Below are 15,323 nucleotides of genomic sequence, written 5' to 3'. Positions count from 1 at the left end.
GCTCTTGAGGTATTGGGTCGGTGAATAGACTTGCAGGTACCTGATCCAGCATTTCGGGCTGTACTGGAGGCATTTCCGACACTGGAATCGGAACAACTCGAGTTCCTAATGCTGATTAAAGCACCCCTCCATAAAAATGTGTATCATTTCAATCTACAGATGTTTGGACACAGATGGGGGGAAAAACTGACTAACAAACCTAACCTTGAATCTGCAGCCTGATGGACTGCTGTCATTTTGGAAATCGAGCATTTTTTGTTTCAGTTAATAACACTTTAACCATTTTATTTCCATTACTTGGACATAATTGGAATGAGAGGGGCTGATGGATATTCCAGCCCCGGATCGTTCAGCTTTAACTGATTTGGAGCTACTTGCTTGCCTTCCATCCTTCCACCCAGCTTTCTCTTTGGATATTCAGTGTGTGACTATTGAGATTATGTCACAGTTAGTGTTTGGATTTTCTTGTCTCTCGAGCTGAGTGCACCTACAGATCACTGGAAAAACAGATGTCTTTGTGCGTCTTCTACACAAAAAAAAAAAGAAAAAAAAAGTGTCCTGGGTGTCAAAGCTGCTCTTTAATTCTCTGTACAGAGTTAAAAGTCTCAAAGCTTCCTAGAAAGACCTGATAAGAAGGCACCATGGGATGCAGTTTTCCTCCTCCTAGGTCTGATTCTCCAGTTTGCTGGCTCTAAAATCTATCAACATCTGAGCACAGGGATCTGCTCGCCCCCCTCCCCTCCCCAGTAGTGCTCCAGGATCCCTTTTGGCCGAGGACCTTACAGACGTTGCATCACTGAGAGAGGTATGAAGGGAAAACGAACCAAAAACTAAGGACAACAACTGCCCCCCCCCCTTTCCCACCGCCTCTTTTATTTCCCCATGCAACCTCAGTAGCATTGCAAAAGCATCTGTAAGTTCTAGGATTTCAAACTTTTAGGGACGGGCCAACTCTAAATCACAGAACCACATCCAACAGGCTGAAAAGCCATGCAGCAAGTACTCGCATAGAGAAGATGTTATTATAACTTACACTATTTTTTTTTCTCTCTCTCTTCTCTTCCTCCTGAGGTTCTCTGATTTCAGTTAAACCTCGTTCTGGGCTGCTGGAGTCGAGAAATGCTGCTAACCCGCTAGAGCACTGGATGTTGTTCGGGTACCGAGGAGGAAGAGGAGAGGCTGAGGTCATTGACCTCACGGAGGAGGCAGGGTGACAGTAAGGGCAAGCCTGAAGGGGACGGAGAGGAGTGGAAAAAACGGACTGGTGTTTGGCATGGTTCGGCCTCGGGAAGTGACCCTGATTGAGCTTGGCAGACATGGCTCAAAATCCGTATTTATAAACTCGCGTGTGCACTGGATATCCTGCGAAATCTGGACTCTGAACGGTGTAGTGTGCAAAGGAGAGTTCACCTCTCGACCTCAACCTCTGAATATAGACCGAATGGGACGCAGAGCGGGAGACTGAGAGAGACAGAGCGAGATATAAAGAGACAGAAACGAAAGAAAAAAACGTCAGATGGGCAGACGAGCGTGTACGAGCCAGCTGGTACGGCCTGTGGTCCTCCAGCGGGACGATACCTTATGATTTTGTCGGGAAAACGACAGTGGTAATAAAATCATGATGGGGAGCATTTTCTGTACAAGACGCAGAATTGGAAGCAGCTCTCTGGAAAGGGCTGCAGAACCAAAGCGGCCCACGGTAATTGTCATTAACTCTGACCGGGACCACATCAACGACGCCGGCGCCGGAGCCGGACCTCCAGGACAAAGCGTGCAACAAAAAAAACCAAGCCGTCCTTTTAACCCAAACTCATCCAGAGCTGTTCTCGAAGACGTCTGCAAGCCCACAGCGAGATCTGCCAGTGGACTCATGGGCACAAATAGCACACCGTAGGGCTTCTGAACCGCTACAGAACCGCTCCTTGTGTTTTTCACATGCGAGTCCAAGTTGAATGAGTTAGGAAACACGTCAAGTACATTATGAAAAGCAGATAACTATTTGTCAGGGTTGATAATGTCTTGGTAATGTGGCACACGCTATGAAGGCTGGACTATGAAGGAGGGGCTAAGGGGAATAACGGAGAGGATTCATGTAAATCTAACACAATCCTGGCCCACTGTCCAAACTGTTAATTCATCGAAGGGACAAAAGGGCAGAGGACAGAGGACAGAAGGAAGAGAAGGAGGCAACGTCTCTCACCTAGCTGGAATCCGCTACTATAGTCAGCGTCCTCTGGTGATGAGAAGGGAAAGAAAGGAGAAGCCAGAAGAGAGGCACAACATCATGTTAAAGAGAATAGTCAGACATGAGAGCAACAGGCACCTACACCCTCGAACCACGAAGACATACACAAGAGAACACAGACACACAGGTACAGTCAACGAGACAGACATCGGACGAGATGTTTTGGTGTTATTTATGGAGGAGCGTCGGTTAATTATGTCCTCTTTGTCCAGAGTGATAGCCAGTGATGTAGTGGTGAATAAGAAGAGAGGTTGACTATGACCTCAAGTCGGTGCATCGTGAGTAAAAGCTACGGAAGACCTGAGAGGCAAGTGAGAAGAAAAAAAAGAAATTCTGCTGATCTATTATCCAAGTCTGATCTGAACTGTTTTCTCTTCTGTGTTTATGACTTAAGAACAGGTTAAAACTAGTTTTGTCCTGGATGATCTGTCAGAAGTTCCTTATATTTACTTTTCATCCGTGAAACAGGTTTTGCCATTTTTCAGAGTTGTTCTTGGTCAGGATATTATTTTTCACAGCAATCCTGGCAAAACCTTTCTTGACCCGTTCTTAAGCCAAACACGAAATGGAAAAACGGTCTAAATCAAACTTTATTCTGTCACTTGACATATATAATTCCTTATAAAGATAATACAATGAATTTACCCAAACAAAACTTGTGGATAAACCCTATTAATGAAAATAATCATTATCCTAAACTGGATTTAAGGTTCACAATCCACTACATCGCTGACTATTGCTTTGGATGTTTTCTTTTTTTAAGTTTAGGAATCATTTTGTATTATTAGTGCGTTCCGCAGGCGCAAGGTGACTGGAGGTGTCCATGTGACGGAATGATTCTCTCCTGTCCGCTCTAATGAAAATGACAAGTTAGCTGGTGAAAGATGAGTCTACGAGGCAATAAACTGTGAACTCTCCGCTGTGTTTGAGGGGAGAAGTTGACCATCTGATGCGCCCCGTTAAGAGCGATTAGCTTTGACATGAGGAGACATGAGGCCAAATGAAAACAAGGAGGATGGAGGTAGACCTCTGCTTACGCAGACATTATGAAGGTGAACCAATCACACAAATGGTTTTACTGTTTGCAACGCTATTAGTCAGTAACGTCCTATTGAATGGGAGACAAGTAGTACCTTCGATCTCCTCGACTGTGAGAGCAATAGAAGCAAGGAATGGAAATGAGTCACAGTTAGAGTAAGTGGAGGGACGGGGATGAGAGAATAAAGAAGAAGAAGAGGACACCTACCAAACTCTACAGCCACATCGTCTTAGAAAAGCAAAACAAAGGACAAAGAGAAGAGTTAACATCCTAATGTCTCATGTGAAATACTGGAATTTGAGCCACAGCGACAGTAAGCTAGTTTGTGTCTCTCTGGTATAAACTAAACTAGTACGCAACACTGTGACAAATTCATATTGAAATATTGTTTTGAGTCATTTCTCACACTAAACTGAAATAGCTCCTAATTATATTTCATTGTGTAATGTTGCTACGTTAATTTAACCAAAAAATACCTGCTCAAGGTCCACTTACGAGCTTTCAACTGATTTCAAACTGCAACTCATGGTCTTCATCAGTGGGTCAAGTACGCTCAGCTGTCATGACACGGACAAAGTGTGTAAACTCCTGACCCCAAACCCAAGTTGTATCCAGGTTACGTGATAACGAGTAAACTCCATCCACTGATGAAGACCAAGAGATGCAGCAGAAAGCTAGTAACTAGACCTTACGTTCAGATGTTTTTGAGCTAACTAGAATATCAAACTATAAAAGGCCTTTACACCTTGGGGGCGTGACGTATAAACAACACGAAAATGCGAAATACTCACCTGAGAACATTTCGCATTAAAGCTATCCATTCTGGCAGCGATGGGAATTTGCGACAATTGCAACATTCCAATTTACGGCGTGTAAAGGCCTTTAGACTGGACTTGTACGTTCTACCAAACAACATTTATTGTTACTATTTTGCTACAAGGCATCGACCATTCATCCATTGTTACCTAGTGAGACACAGTCTGTGGGATATGTCTGTGGAGCAGCCACTGAGACTACACAGAAAGAAACATATTTACATTCAAAAAGGGTATAAGGTAGCATTTGAAATCACTCCAGATGTTTATTAAGAGTGCCATCCAAAACAGCTATAATACGGCTTTAAAAAATGGAAGCCGACACAGGACCAGTGTGTGTGTGTGTTTGGTTTAGGATGCCGTGAACATTTGGAGGCACTTATAAATGCTTCCTCCCCTTCCCGTGTTCCCATTTTGGCCAAACAGGGTTAAATCAAAACATACATAACACCAGCGACCACAGCATGGGGGCTCGCCTTACGCTCAGGGAGCTGCTACGTCACGGCACGGAGCTAACGAGCAGCCAAAACAGCAGTCAGGAGCGATCACCGCGAAGGCCGCTCCGCGCTAGAGGACGCCGGGGCCCCCGGGAGCCCGTGATTGTTTCTGAAGTGCGGAGCCAAATGCGTCTCGCCTTTATCTGACATCTTGTTTCACATGTTAGTGTTCACGGCAATGTTCCCACTGATGTTGCCCTCCTCCCCCGCCGTAATGTGACAGTTTAAGTCGAACCAGCGCACCGAAGCCCATTTCGAGTAGGATGAGAGGTAATTATAGAGGGAGACTTGAAAGAGGGGAAACAACAAGGACAATATGAGAATGATAAAGGTATCGAGAAAAAAGAATCCGTCAACGTGCTGCCCTGACTGAACCCGGGGAGGCTTTTCATCTGGTGCCTATCTGCCACAGGAATGGTTTGCATTTTGCCTAATGGCCTCGTGGCCTTGTGCTGCAGCATTCCAGGTCTAATGAAACACCGTGCGATTACGCTGCAGAATGTGAATCGGCAGGGCACGGCCGATCTGAGGAAGCTTAAACGGTCTTCTCTCAGAGAGCATTTCCCCCTAAAGAAACATTGTGACAGCAGCGGGATGGAGCTCAGGTCCTGATCTGAGCGTATCATTTACTGAGCGGTCCACCAGCGTACCAGTCAGCTGCTAACCGGTCTTACTGGGTGCATCATGCCTCCCGCCCCCTCCCTTTAGGGGTGTATCACATGCCAAAGATTCACCACAAAGCATGGCAGACGGGGTGAGATGAGGGTAGAGCTGGAATGAAGGAAAGGGATAGAGGACAAAAACAGGAAGTGTGGGTAGATGTAACATTTGTGTGAGGATATATCCACTTTATCAAACATTTTAAGTAGTTTTGGCTGTTGTTTTTTTGGGTTATGAATGCACTGTAATGGATAAGATCTGGAAATGTGATAATAATCGCAACTGGGTACCCTAGCGGAAAGAAACCAACGAACGTGATCATCAGCAGAAGAGTAAAAAAAACGATCGTCCGAGTCATACTGCTCGTTAGAGAAATATAATTGTAGGTATCTATACTGTTTGGGATTATACTTTGTGGAGCTGTGTGCATAGTGTCAATCCTTCAGCTATCTCCTCTGGCGAGGCAGGAGGAGACAAAGGAGTGACCCCTAGTCGGCACCCTGTAAATGGCCCCGAGTTATGGAGCTGATGTCACCCTCGCAGCCAGCGCACACATGGCCATCTCCTTGAACGAACTGGACGCTGTCACTTTCTCTCTCTCTCTCTCGCTTTATGTCTCTTTTTGTGACAAGCGGAATTTTCCAGATGACACGGAGTGAGAGCTCTGTCGTGCGTCGTTCGGCCCTCAAAATGCAGAGGTGATTATTCAGATCCCTGACACGCGAGTGTAAGGTCTGCAGTAAAAAGCTGACTTTATACATCACAAAGTGTGGCATACAGACGATGAAATTACATGCAGGGAATTTTAACGTGCAGGGAAAAACAACAAATGAATCTAGAACACTTTAGGGGTGGTGTCCGCGAGGTAATCTGCCTCTAACCTTTGTGAATAAAACGCAACTTTTCTGCTGCACCGTCTGCGCTTCTAAACAGGCTCACCGCGTCTTGTGAAGAGTGAGCTGACAAATGAAATGGACGGATAGACTGAACACGGGGGCCAGGTTCGGGGCCACTTAAGACCGACCTCTGGCGGCATTTCCAAAAACGGCTCAGAGCGAAATTGAGAGGGACGGCGCTGTAACGTGTGGAGTGAGACGTGGAGAAGAACCCCCAAGGTCAGCGATAAGTGCGTCCACGTGTTTGGCAAACAGCGACCCGAACCAAACAATCAAGGAAGGGTTTGCATGTCGGAGGAGACGGAGGAGCAGACGTGCTGTAAGAAAGCCCAGAGAGCCGTCCGTCTGTTCAGAGAGAACAGATGAGGAGGCTGGAGGACGGCCAGGCATCGATGGAAGAGAGCTGGGGGGATAAAACAAAAAAAGATGGGAGGAGGCAGGTCTGACAACTAGAGATGTAAAATAGTTGATCTAACCCCTGTACCGAGTTAATAATTGACTTAAACTGATGGCACTTTAAACATCAGTTTCATAACCGAGGTATGCGAGGTAAAGCGACGAGAGCAACGGCGAGGGGAGAGGGATTATTTATACCTCGGCGTAAATGGACACGGTTAAGCAACGCTCGCCGCAGCCGCTCGCCAAGACCAATATTGTTCCAGCCGACGGAGCTCCCGGGCTGGAAAGAGAGACAGAAAGAGAGAGAGAGAGCGAGAGAGAGAAAGAGAGAAAGGGACCCCCCCTACTCAATCACCACCTCCGTCCTGCGCTCGGTAATAGCGGGGTCTCCGCGGTGTCCTACAATTAGGTTGTAGTTTATGGCCACGGGGGCCCAGGCCGGTGCGCCCCGACGTGAACGGGGCCCCGATCCAAGTCTTCGTCTCCCCTCCGTCTCCCCCGACCCGGGCCACCGCACACTCCGCAGGGGCCACATCTGCCACCGAATGCGACCCCGTCCATCTATTCCGCCTTCAGTACGTCCATAATCCTCTTTCTTGTCAGTCGGTTTTTCTTTTTCCTCTTTTACACCCTTCACTTGTAGTCGCTCAACTTACACCACAACCGGATCCAACATTTTTCTCTAATTAATTTTAATTTTAAAAACACTGAGATGCGAATGAACTTACCATTCCCCCAGTTATTCATCTAGTCCTGAGAGGGCCATGTCAAGGGACTTCCTACTACTGCTGCTGCACTCAGCTAATCCTTACAGTGTGTATGACATGAGGAGGAGAGTTTAGCTACAGCTCAAAAGGAGACTTATGTTCCTTTAGTATGACTCGCAGCAAACTACATTTTACACCTGCCTTCTCTGCAAGAGGAGGGGGTGGGGGGGGTTATAAATCCCATAACTCATAAGAGGAACTGGGCCATTAAAATGAAATATTAATGGAACAGTGCAGCACTGTCTGCCGTTAACTTTTTAGCCGGCTATTTTAGGCCCGCGTGCACCATGCGTGCCAGTGTGCGGTTGAACATAACCAGGAAATGACAACATCCATAACTCACCCGAGGGCTTAAGATGGGAGGTAAGAAAGAGCCCCGATGCTAAGTTTGGAGGTGGTCAGCGTAGCTCTGCTGCTTATTTGGGAGCCGCATATTGAAAGGGGTCACGTTACATTAAGGGCTCTCTCCGCCTTGTTGAAGGGAAAACAAGCAGTCGAATGGACACAGTGAAAGAAATATGGCCAATAAGAAGCTGGGTTTCGGTTCAACGGGGTCATTGTGGAAACCGGAGCGGGCCTACGAAGCCAAGTACAAGCGCGGTGTGTTTTTCCTGAGGGCTCGCGGGTGAGAGAGACGAGCTGTACGTTGCAGAGGACAACCTAAATGTGGATATGGAGATGGAGATGTGAGCAGAGACGTGAAGACGTAGCAAGCAGGGAGGAAAGGAGAGGTGTGTCGAGGTTTTTCTGCAAATAAGCTTGTAGTAGAGAACTGTGATGTGGGATAACTAATACAAAGACGTATGGATAAAGTCTTTGTAGCAAAAATAAATCCCCCCCCCCCCCCCCCCTTTTTTCCCCAAGTTTTGAAGATTCCAAAAGCGCAAATGTCAAGTAAACAGCCCGATGTGAGTAAGACTGCAGACTTAAGTCTGCGTCTGCGCGTTCCGCCACACATATTGGCAGCGTGTTCACCTCCTCCATGGCTACAGGCGCGCGCAGGCACTCATATTGTAATGGTGCAGTCCCGACGCCAGCTGGATGGGCTTTCCATTCATGCGCTGTAGCTCACCATATACAAACCAAATTGCTGTTTGGCAAGCGTTTTGTAAAATCAGAGCGAACGTCTTTGTCATTTTGAGGCTGCATGTCGGGGAGTGTCTCACAGGGACTCACCAGTCAGGTGCAACGGAAAGTCAGGTGGGCGCAGTTTATGGAGGTGCAAATTTGAGCAATTTGGGCTTGAAGCGTCGTATTTGTTACTGTGTTGAGCTCAGCAGCTGGACGAGAGAGAAATGTGTGTTTTACTCCGTGTCTTTGATGGGAACTGGGACAGAGGAAACCTATTCCTGAATGATCAAAGTTTATTAAGGACACTCTTTATAATGACTTTATATGGTCTATTATGCACATAGTTTGCTAATTTGTTTGCCAAATAATAATATGACAGGAGACACCAAGCAAAGAATGGTGTACTTAATAAAGTATAATATGAATATATTTTTGGAGGCTGCTGTGAAGTGAAGGTGGGGAAGATGTTCAACCATTGCTGTTAAACCAACATTCCTGTCAGGCTCCTGTTAGAAGACAGTTCTGTGTTTTGATTTGACTGCTTTACAGCAGAAGAGGACAATTATAAATCACCACTGGTGGCACCACAAACCCCAAAACAGAGGCCCTTTTTATTCTAAAGTATTACCATCAAAGCCCGTACCGTTCACCCTCTCTTAAGAAATCAGGCTGGCTAATTCAAAGTTATTCAGTTAAATACTGAACTGCAGTATTTCTAGATTCTGATTGGCTCTTTTCTAGTCTTGAACTTAAAACCAGGGTCTGAATGTCATATCTAACTGCTGCCGCTGCTGTCCTTTTCTTGCTCAACATGGTTTACGTCTTCTGTCTTCATTATGAAGCGATCAGCTATCTTTGATTTATAAGGGCAATTTAGCTTCAATCCCCCCCCATTTCCTGATCTCCTACATTCTCATAGCACATTTCTGTTAAGTACTCCCGCTGATGCCTTCTCCCCCGAACTTTTCCTGCGCCGACAGGCCAGGGTTGGGGTCACGGTACCGGCTCGCAATAATAAAAAGGTACGTTAATGTGCTCCGCAGAGCAGCGCCGCGCCTATATCACATCTGTGGGTCTCGTGTCCGATCATTAATCCGTCGTTAGGCGCTTTGAGATGCGAGCTTGTGAGCCCCGTGTTTTGGCTGGAAGGTGTAAAAGGCTCTGAGAGGTTTTCCAGAAGGCGAACCTCCTCCCCCCTTTTTCTTCTTCTTCGCATTAAAAGGCCGCCCGCGTCAACACGTGGAGATCAGGCAAGAAGGTGGACAGAGCGGAGAGAGAGAGAGTCTGGCGGGAGAGTGAACCGTGGAGCAGACAGGAAGGCAAATCCAGACACAACACTTCCTCTGATGACAGGCGTGAAGCAGCGCAACGGCGCCGCCCGGCTTCTGGCGGCAGCGGCGGCCTCGGAATGCAGGGATGAGTCCTGAGTGACATCCCTAGCTTCCACCGCTTGTTAGTGCATCTAACCCTCCTAAACCCGCCCACCTGTCGCAGCCTGTCGTCCTGTTCTGGGCCTGTCACGGAGAGTGCATGCTTACATGATCGAAGGCTAGAGGTCCTCTGCAGCGGGAGAGTCGCAACAGGTCGCCGTAGTGCAAATCTCCTGAAAGAAAAGAGAGAGAGGAGGGTGAAGAAAGAGAGAAAAAAGGCACAATAAAACCAGATTTCATGACCGCCTGGGGGATAATAAACACTTCCTGCTATGCTTCGACATCCACCAGCTTCACGCTGTCAGATGGTGAGAGGAAAGGATTGAAGAGAGGAAGGAGAAACGCACTTTCTGTTGACAAAACTGCGGGATGAAATGTTTGCGTATGTTCTCTCTCTTATTTTGCTCTCCTCTCTCTCTCGTTTTTTTTTCTTTCTCCCCCCTACTTTCCTCTGATGCTCGCCGGCGTTGCCAAAAAAATCGCCCCAGGCCTCCCGAGCTAGCGCGTCGCACATCAAGTGCGGCCGTCCGAGCGCACACACTGATGTGCCATTTTTCCCATCCGCTTGCCATCTAAAGTGGATCTGTACCAGCGCTATCATTCGCTGTCATTACTCATTTCGGGGGCCAGGCATTGTGCGGAAATCCAGACCGTTTTTTTTGGCAGCGTGGAGCGAGAAAGGAGGGAGAGAAAAAGAAAAGAGGGTGAAAGTTGTGACAGCGAAGCAAAGAAGAGGCAACGGTAGCTGGGGGGTCGTCTCTTACCTCTCCTGGAACTGCTTGGACGGGATTAGGCCGGCGCGGGGATTGGCCTCCCCCTCGTGTTTGGCCTGCCACCAGGTCGCATCGTCCTGGCTCATGATCTGGAGGACGGAGCCCCTCTTGAAGGCCAGTCCGGCCTCCTTGCATGGGATGGATTTGTCGTCCTTGGGGTCGTAGTCAAAGAGCGCCTTCATGAACACCTGGACGTAGAGCAGAAAACAAAGAGCTGGATTGAGGGCACAACAGGAAAAAGCGACGCTTCACTGTAAACGATATTTTCCCTTCCACTGCGCGGGAAGCCACCGCGGCAAACACTGAAGGTGCTTCACCAGCGCTCGGGGCGATTATTCCAGAAAGGTCATTGCAATCAGAAGTTGAAACCTGCAACCGCGGGCCAAGTTGGTCCCTCCGTGTGGTTCCGTCAACACGCAGGACGGACTAAGCCCCGTCACCATCGTCCAAGTGTGGCGAGACTCAACATCTCCTGAGTCAGAGGCTCCAGTTTGAATCGCTTTGTTCCACCCGCTGACACAATCTAATATCAGTAATCTTTCCACATTAAGGGAACAGGAGGAAAATAAGTTGTTTTCTTTCTTTAAGGGAGTTGGTCTCATTTGCTCTGGCAGCGGGGGTGGACACAACTCATCAACACAAAGGAGGTTGGACGCTACGGTGGAAAAATCTCCGACATCTCCCCCCCCCCCCCTGTTGTGGGCGGCTAGCTGCGACCTACAGCACCTCGCGGCGTCTCCTTGCCTAAATTGAGTTCTGTCACGATGAGTTATCGCTCCTAAGACACCTCGGTGCATGTGGAAAGAGAAAGCGAGGGAAGGAGTGCGAGTACGTGTGAGATGACATTATTCGATGTCCTATTGATTTAAAGAGCGCTTTGTGCCATGTCGTAAAGTTATGTTTCACACAGAGCTGTTTTGTTCGAGTCATAACGGCCGATTTGGCCGCTAAACCAACCGGCGGAACGCACTCGTACATCTACACACTTCTCCCTTGGCTGGGTTTATTTGGCCTGTATATGCTCAGCCACTTAGCTGCATTTTGATGCCTCCACGCTACCTGATGTTAGAGCGCAAGCTATTGTCATGGAGGACCAGCTGAGTGTTGGGCACCAGACGGTTTCAACCCATAACACGATGACAAAGGATGCAAGTGGCCCACCACCGACCTGTACGCCTCTGTGACACATGCAGGGAGGGCTGCGTTGTGAATTATGAGAAACCTGCCTTCGACCCCGGGGCTTAGAAAAAAAAAACACAAGTGGATCCAGCCTCTGTCCGCTACTGATAGATGAGTGTGAGAGAAATGGTGCATCAGCCCCCCCAGTGGGTGAGAATGATGGTTAAAGAGAGTTAAACCACCCTCAGAATGAATTACAAGCTACTGTCTGCTGGTGCAGCAGGGTTGTTTTTTGTGGAAGTTAGCATCAGCTTGGTTCCCTCTACAAACAGCCAATGGGAGTTATCCGTTTTATTTTTGGATTATTGCAGAAAAAGGTTCTGCGGCAAACAAACGATGATACTTGCATGTTTTGTTCAGCAAGATAATCTAAACTGAACACCGTTTTTAAACCCCCGTCTAGGGTCAGTGAAGAGAAGGTGGGACACTCGTTTCTAGTTTTCCAAGTCATTCGGTAAAAAAATAAACACTTTGAGTTTGGTGATTGAAGTGGTTACTTGTCCGATGTGTAGTTTAAAACAAGAGTTAGTAAATATGGTTCTGTAAGTTTTGGATGGCTGAAAGGGACGTGTTTAACCCAATTACTATATCTAGATGATTCTTTTAGCCAAACACTTTGATTTTGAAAACTACATATTTTTGCCCAAAGATCATTTAAAAATGGAAAATTGAAAATTTCAGTTGTGTGCACCAATGTGTTAAGCTAAATCAGGGTTGCATTAACACATTCCAATAATCTGCCCTCATCTATCAATGACATTAACTTCCTCTTTCCTTGTTCAGACATAATTTAAAAACAATGTTCTGCATCCACCGAAAATAAAGCGTCATGCTGGAGCAGAGAAGCTCTCCCTGTTCTTTAAAGTGGACGAGTGTAACCCAATCAACATGATGATTGTGCCAGGAGGAGACCTACCTTTGGCTCCTTGGTTGGCTCCTCCTCCTTGATGCTGGGGATCACCTTGAAGGTAATGGCTCCTTGCGACTGGGCCTGAGTAATTGGGAGAGACAAGATACAAGATACACCGGCTTAGGTACAAATGGAGGAGAAACACCAGTCGTCTGTCCAGCACCTAATCCAATGAAAGTCAGATATGTCAAGGCACTGTTTGATTTTTCAACAATGGAAGAGTTATTAGGATTGGATGACTCTGCTTGGCAGTAATATAGTGTGTGTGTGTGTGTTGAAAGCTTTCATCAGCTCCGGAGGCCTTTGTGTCTGCGAACGCCTCCAGAGTTTAAGAGACTCTCTCTTTCCTCTCCAGTTGCCCCCTCCCACACTGCCCCTGGCGGAGCGTATTCGAGGCCTGCGGCGGAGCCCGCTTGGAGGAAACTACTAAGCATCAATGTCATCCAGAGGGAACCGTGTGGCTCGATGCATGTGGTCTAAAAGGACGAGGAAAGGCTTGTCGAGAAAGACTTTGGTTTTTCAGCGCTGCGACGGGATGCACGTGGTCCTGGGTGAGTTAGAAGGAGTTTTTTTTTTTGCCATCACAAACAAGGAATGTTATTTTCGCCAAGGGAGTGGAGCTGAAAAACATGGGGAAACTCTTGGACAGCACACACACACACACACACACGGGGCCGAATGCAGTCACACACACACACACAAACGTACGATTGCTTACCAGAATACGAATGATCTCCTCCGGTTTCTTGTCGTCCACAGGGATTCCATTGACCTCCTTCAGCTCATCCCCGACGTGAATCAGCCCTGTCACACACAAGCACACGGTTTACGCATCCACAATCATATATTCTAATGTCCTAATATAAGCGAGCTACTGTGTAGAAGTCCGGCGCTCACAAAGAGCCCGGGGATGTGTACAGTACACCAGATTACTGTTTATCTTCGCGGTGGCATTTGAGATTGGGAAAGAATCAAAGCTTTATTGTCCGCACATGTGGAAATTTGCCTTTGGCTTCGCTGTGGCAGAGCGGAATAACAGACTGGACACAATGAACAGAAAACGAAACAGAAAACATGTGGACAGCGAGCAGAGCGCCGCAGTGTTCTCGTCATTAACGTGCATGTTTACAAAAGAGGAAAAGGACAAGTTGCGGGACGGAGCTGGCCGTGAGGATAACTCCCGATCACGTGCCTGCTTTGTTACAATGTGAAATATGCAGATCCACGTACAAATGTTTAGACAAAGATGCACAGAACTGACCGCTTCTGTCGGCTGCTCCTCCTCTCATGATGCGGGCCACGATGATGGCCCCCGTGTGATCGTCACGCCTTATCGTCGCTCCCTGCAAAGCCAACACAGAGAATAATATGAAACTTGGATGAACTGCATCGGTTTTCCACTCTGCTTAGAGCTGCATTGTTCAAATGCCACATGATCAGAGCCCCAAAATGAGCTATCTGGCTGAAATTCAAGGATTTAAACTACATACAGGATGCTCATTGTTACCAAGATGGCTGATTTATGCTTACTTTTCCAGGGGGAAGAATGGAATTTCCTCTTTCAAGTGACCAATCTATGGTTTCGTATTTACAGGGATGGACTCTTTTCAGGTGTGTTTTTACAGGTTCAGCAGTTGAACCAACTGCAACTTGCACCTCCCACATAACACCTGCTATGACATAACTGTTTTTTTGGGGTGGGACACAACACGGTGAGAGATCATTTTAATGCGTAAACCAATGGAATATCGGTACAGAGGGAGAAAAGATGAAAGATCTATATTTTGCATACATAGAAGAAGCGTGCCAGGGGTTTGTCACGGATGAATCACTCTGTTAGCTGCAGTGGTAGCGGCAGAAAGCATCAATGGCCTGGACAGAGAGGGTTGAGGGCAGAGCAGATGAGAGGCTGCAGACTCAAAACACACACACACACACACACACACACACACACACACACGCTCAAGCATTCCCCGTCCTGCTTTATGGGCTTGGTGCTCAGCCAGAAGGACAAACGGAGTAGAGGATGGGGTTTCGACTTCCTCATTTGAAATGACAGCGGTGATGCATTTTCCAGTAAACCCAAACAGCCTCTTCCCTTCACAATAAAACAATAGGCTTAATGGGTGCCAACCTGTCACGGCCCCTCGCACGGACACCATTGAGGCCCCAGCCTGGCTGGATGGAACAGGATCGCGAACTGCAAACCCGGCGTCATCCTCGCTCGGGCCCCCGACGACCAGAACCAGACAGATGCGGCGTCTAGCCGACGGACGGTTTACCGGGGCTGCAACTCATTCTTCCACCCTTCTCTAGCTGCTATTCCCATCATCACGGAAGATTGTTTTTATTACTGTTGCAAAAAGAAAAGAAAGAAAAACGTCCGTGCTTTATTTCAGCTGTCCTAATCCATTGCCGCCCAGGAGTGCAACAACAAGCTCGCCGTGTGTCATGCCGCTCCGCTCCGGTTTGTGTCATTTTCATGTTTGCCTTCCTGCGACAGGCCCGAAGTAGTTCTGGCTACTACCAACGATGGGAAGCACAGGAGGAGATATACAACATTTAAAAAAAAACCTCAAAAGACCAAAGGAGCTTCTGGTTTGTGCCACTTCGCTCGATGCCATTAGCACGTCATCTTGGTT

General features: G+C 47.5%; 1 protein-coding gene across 3 annotated transcripts in view; it reads right to left on the bottom strand.

The window, feature by feature from the left end:
- Window positions 1–15,323, bottom strand: part of mpp7a (MAGUK p55 scaffold protein 7a) — a 109,664-nt gene that overhangs the window by 22,411 nt on the left and 71,930 nt on the right. For all 3 annotated transcript variants that reach the window (XM_079181648.1, XM_079181650.1, XM_079181649.1), the window contains 5 exons: window positions 13,943–14,024; window positions 13,400–13,485; window positions 12,688–12,762; window positions 10,584–10,780; window positions 9,928–9,992 (listed from right to left, as the gene is read on the bottom strand). In XM_079181648.1, the coding sequence (XP_079037774.1) occupies window positions 9,928–9,992; window positions 10,584–10,780; window positions 12,688–12,762; window positions 13,400–13,485; window positions 13,943–14,024 (505 nt within the window). The remainder of the gene's footprint in view (window positions 1–9,927; window positions 9,993–10,583; window positions 10,781–12,687; window positions 12,763–13,399; window positions 13,486–13,942; window positions 14,025–15,323) is intronic.

Source organism: Pholis gunnellus (assembly GCF_910591455.1).
Source record: "Pholis gunnellus genome assembly, chromosome: 20".
Lineage (NCBI taxonomy): Eukaryota > Metazoa > Chordata > Actinopteri > Perciformes > Pholidae > Pholis > Pholis gunnellus.
The sequence above is the reverse complement of the archived record's forward strand: the minus strand, read 5'-3'. Positions and strand labels throughout refer to the sequence as shown.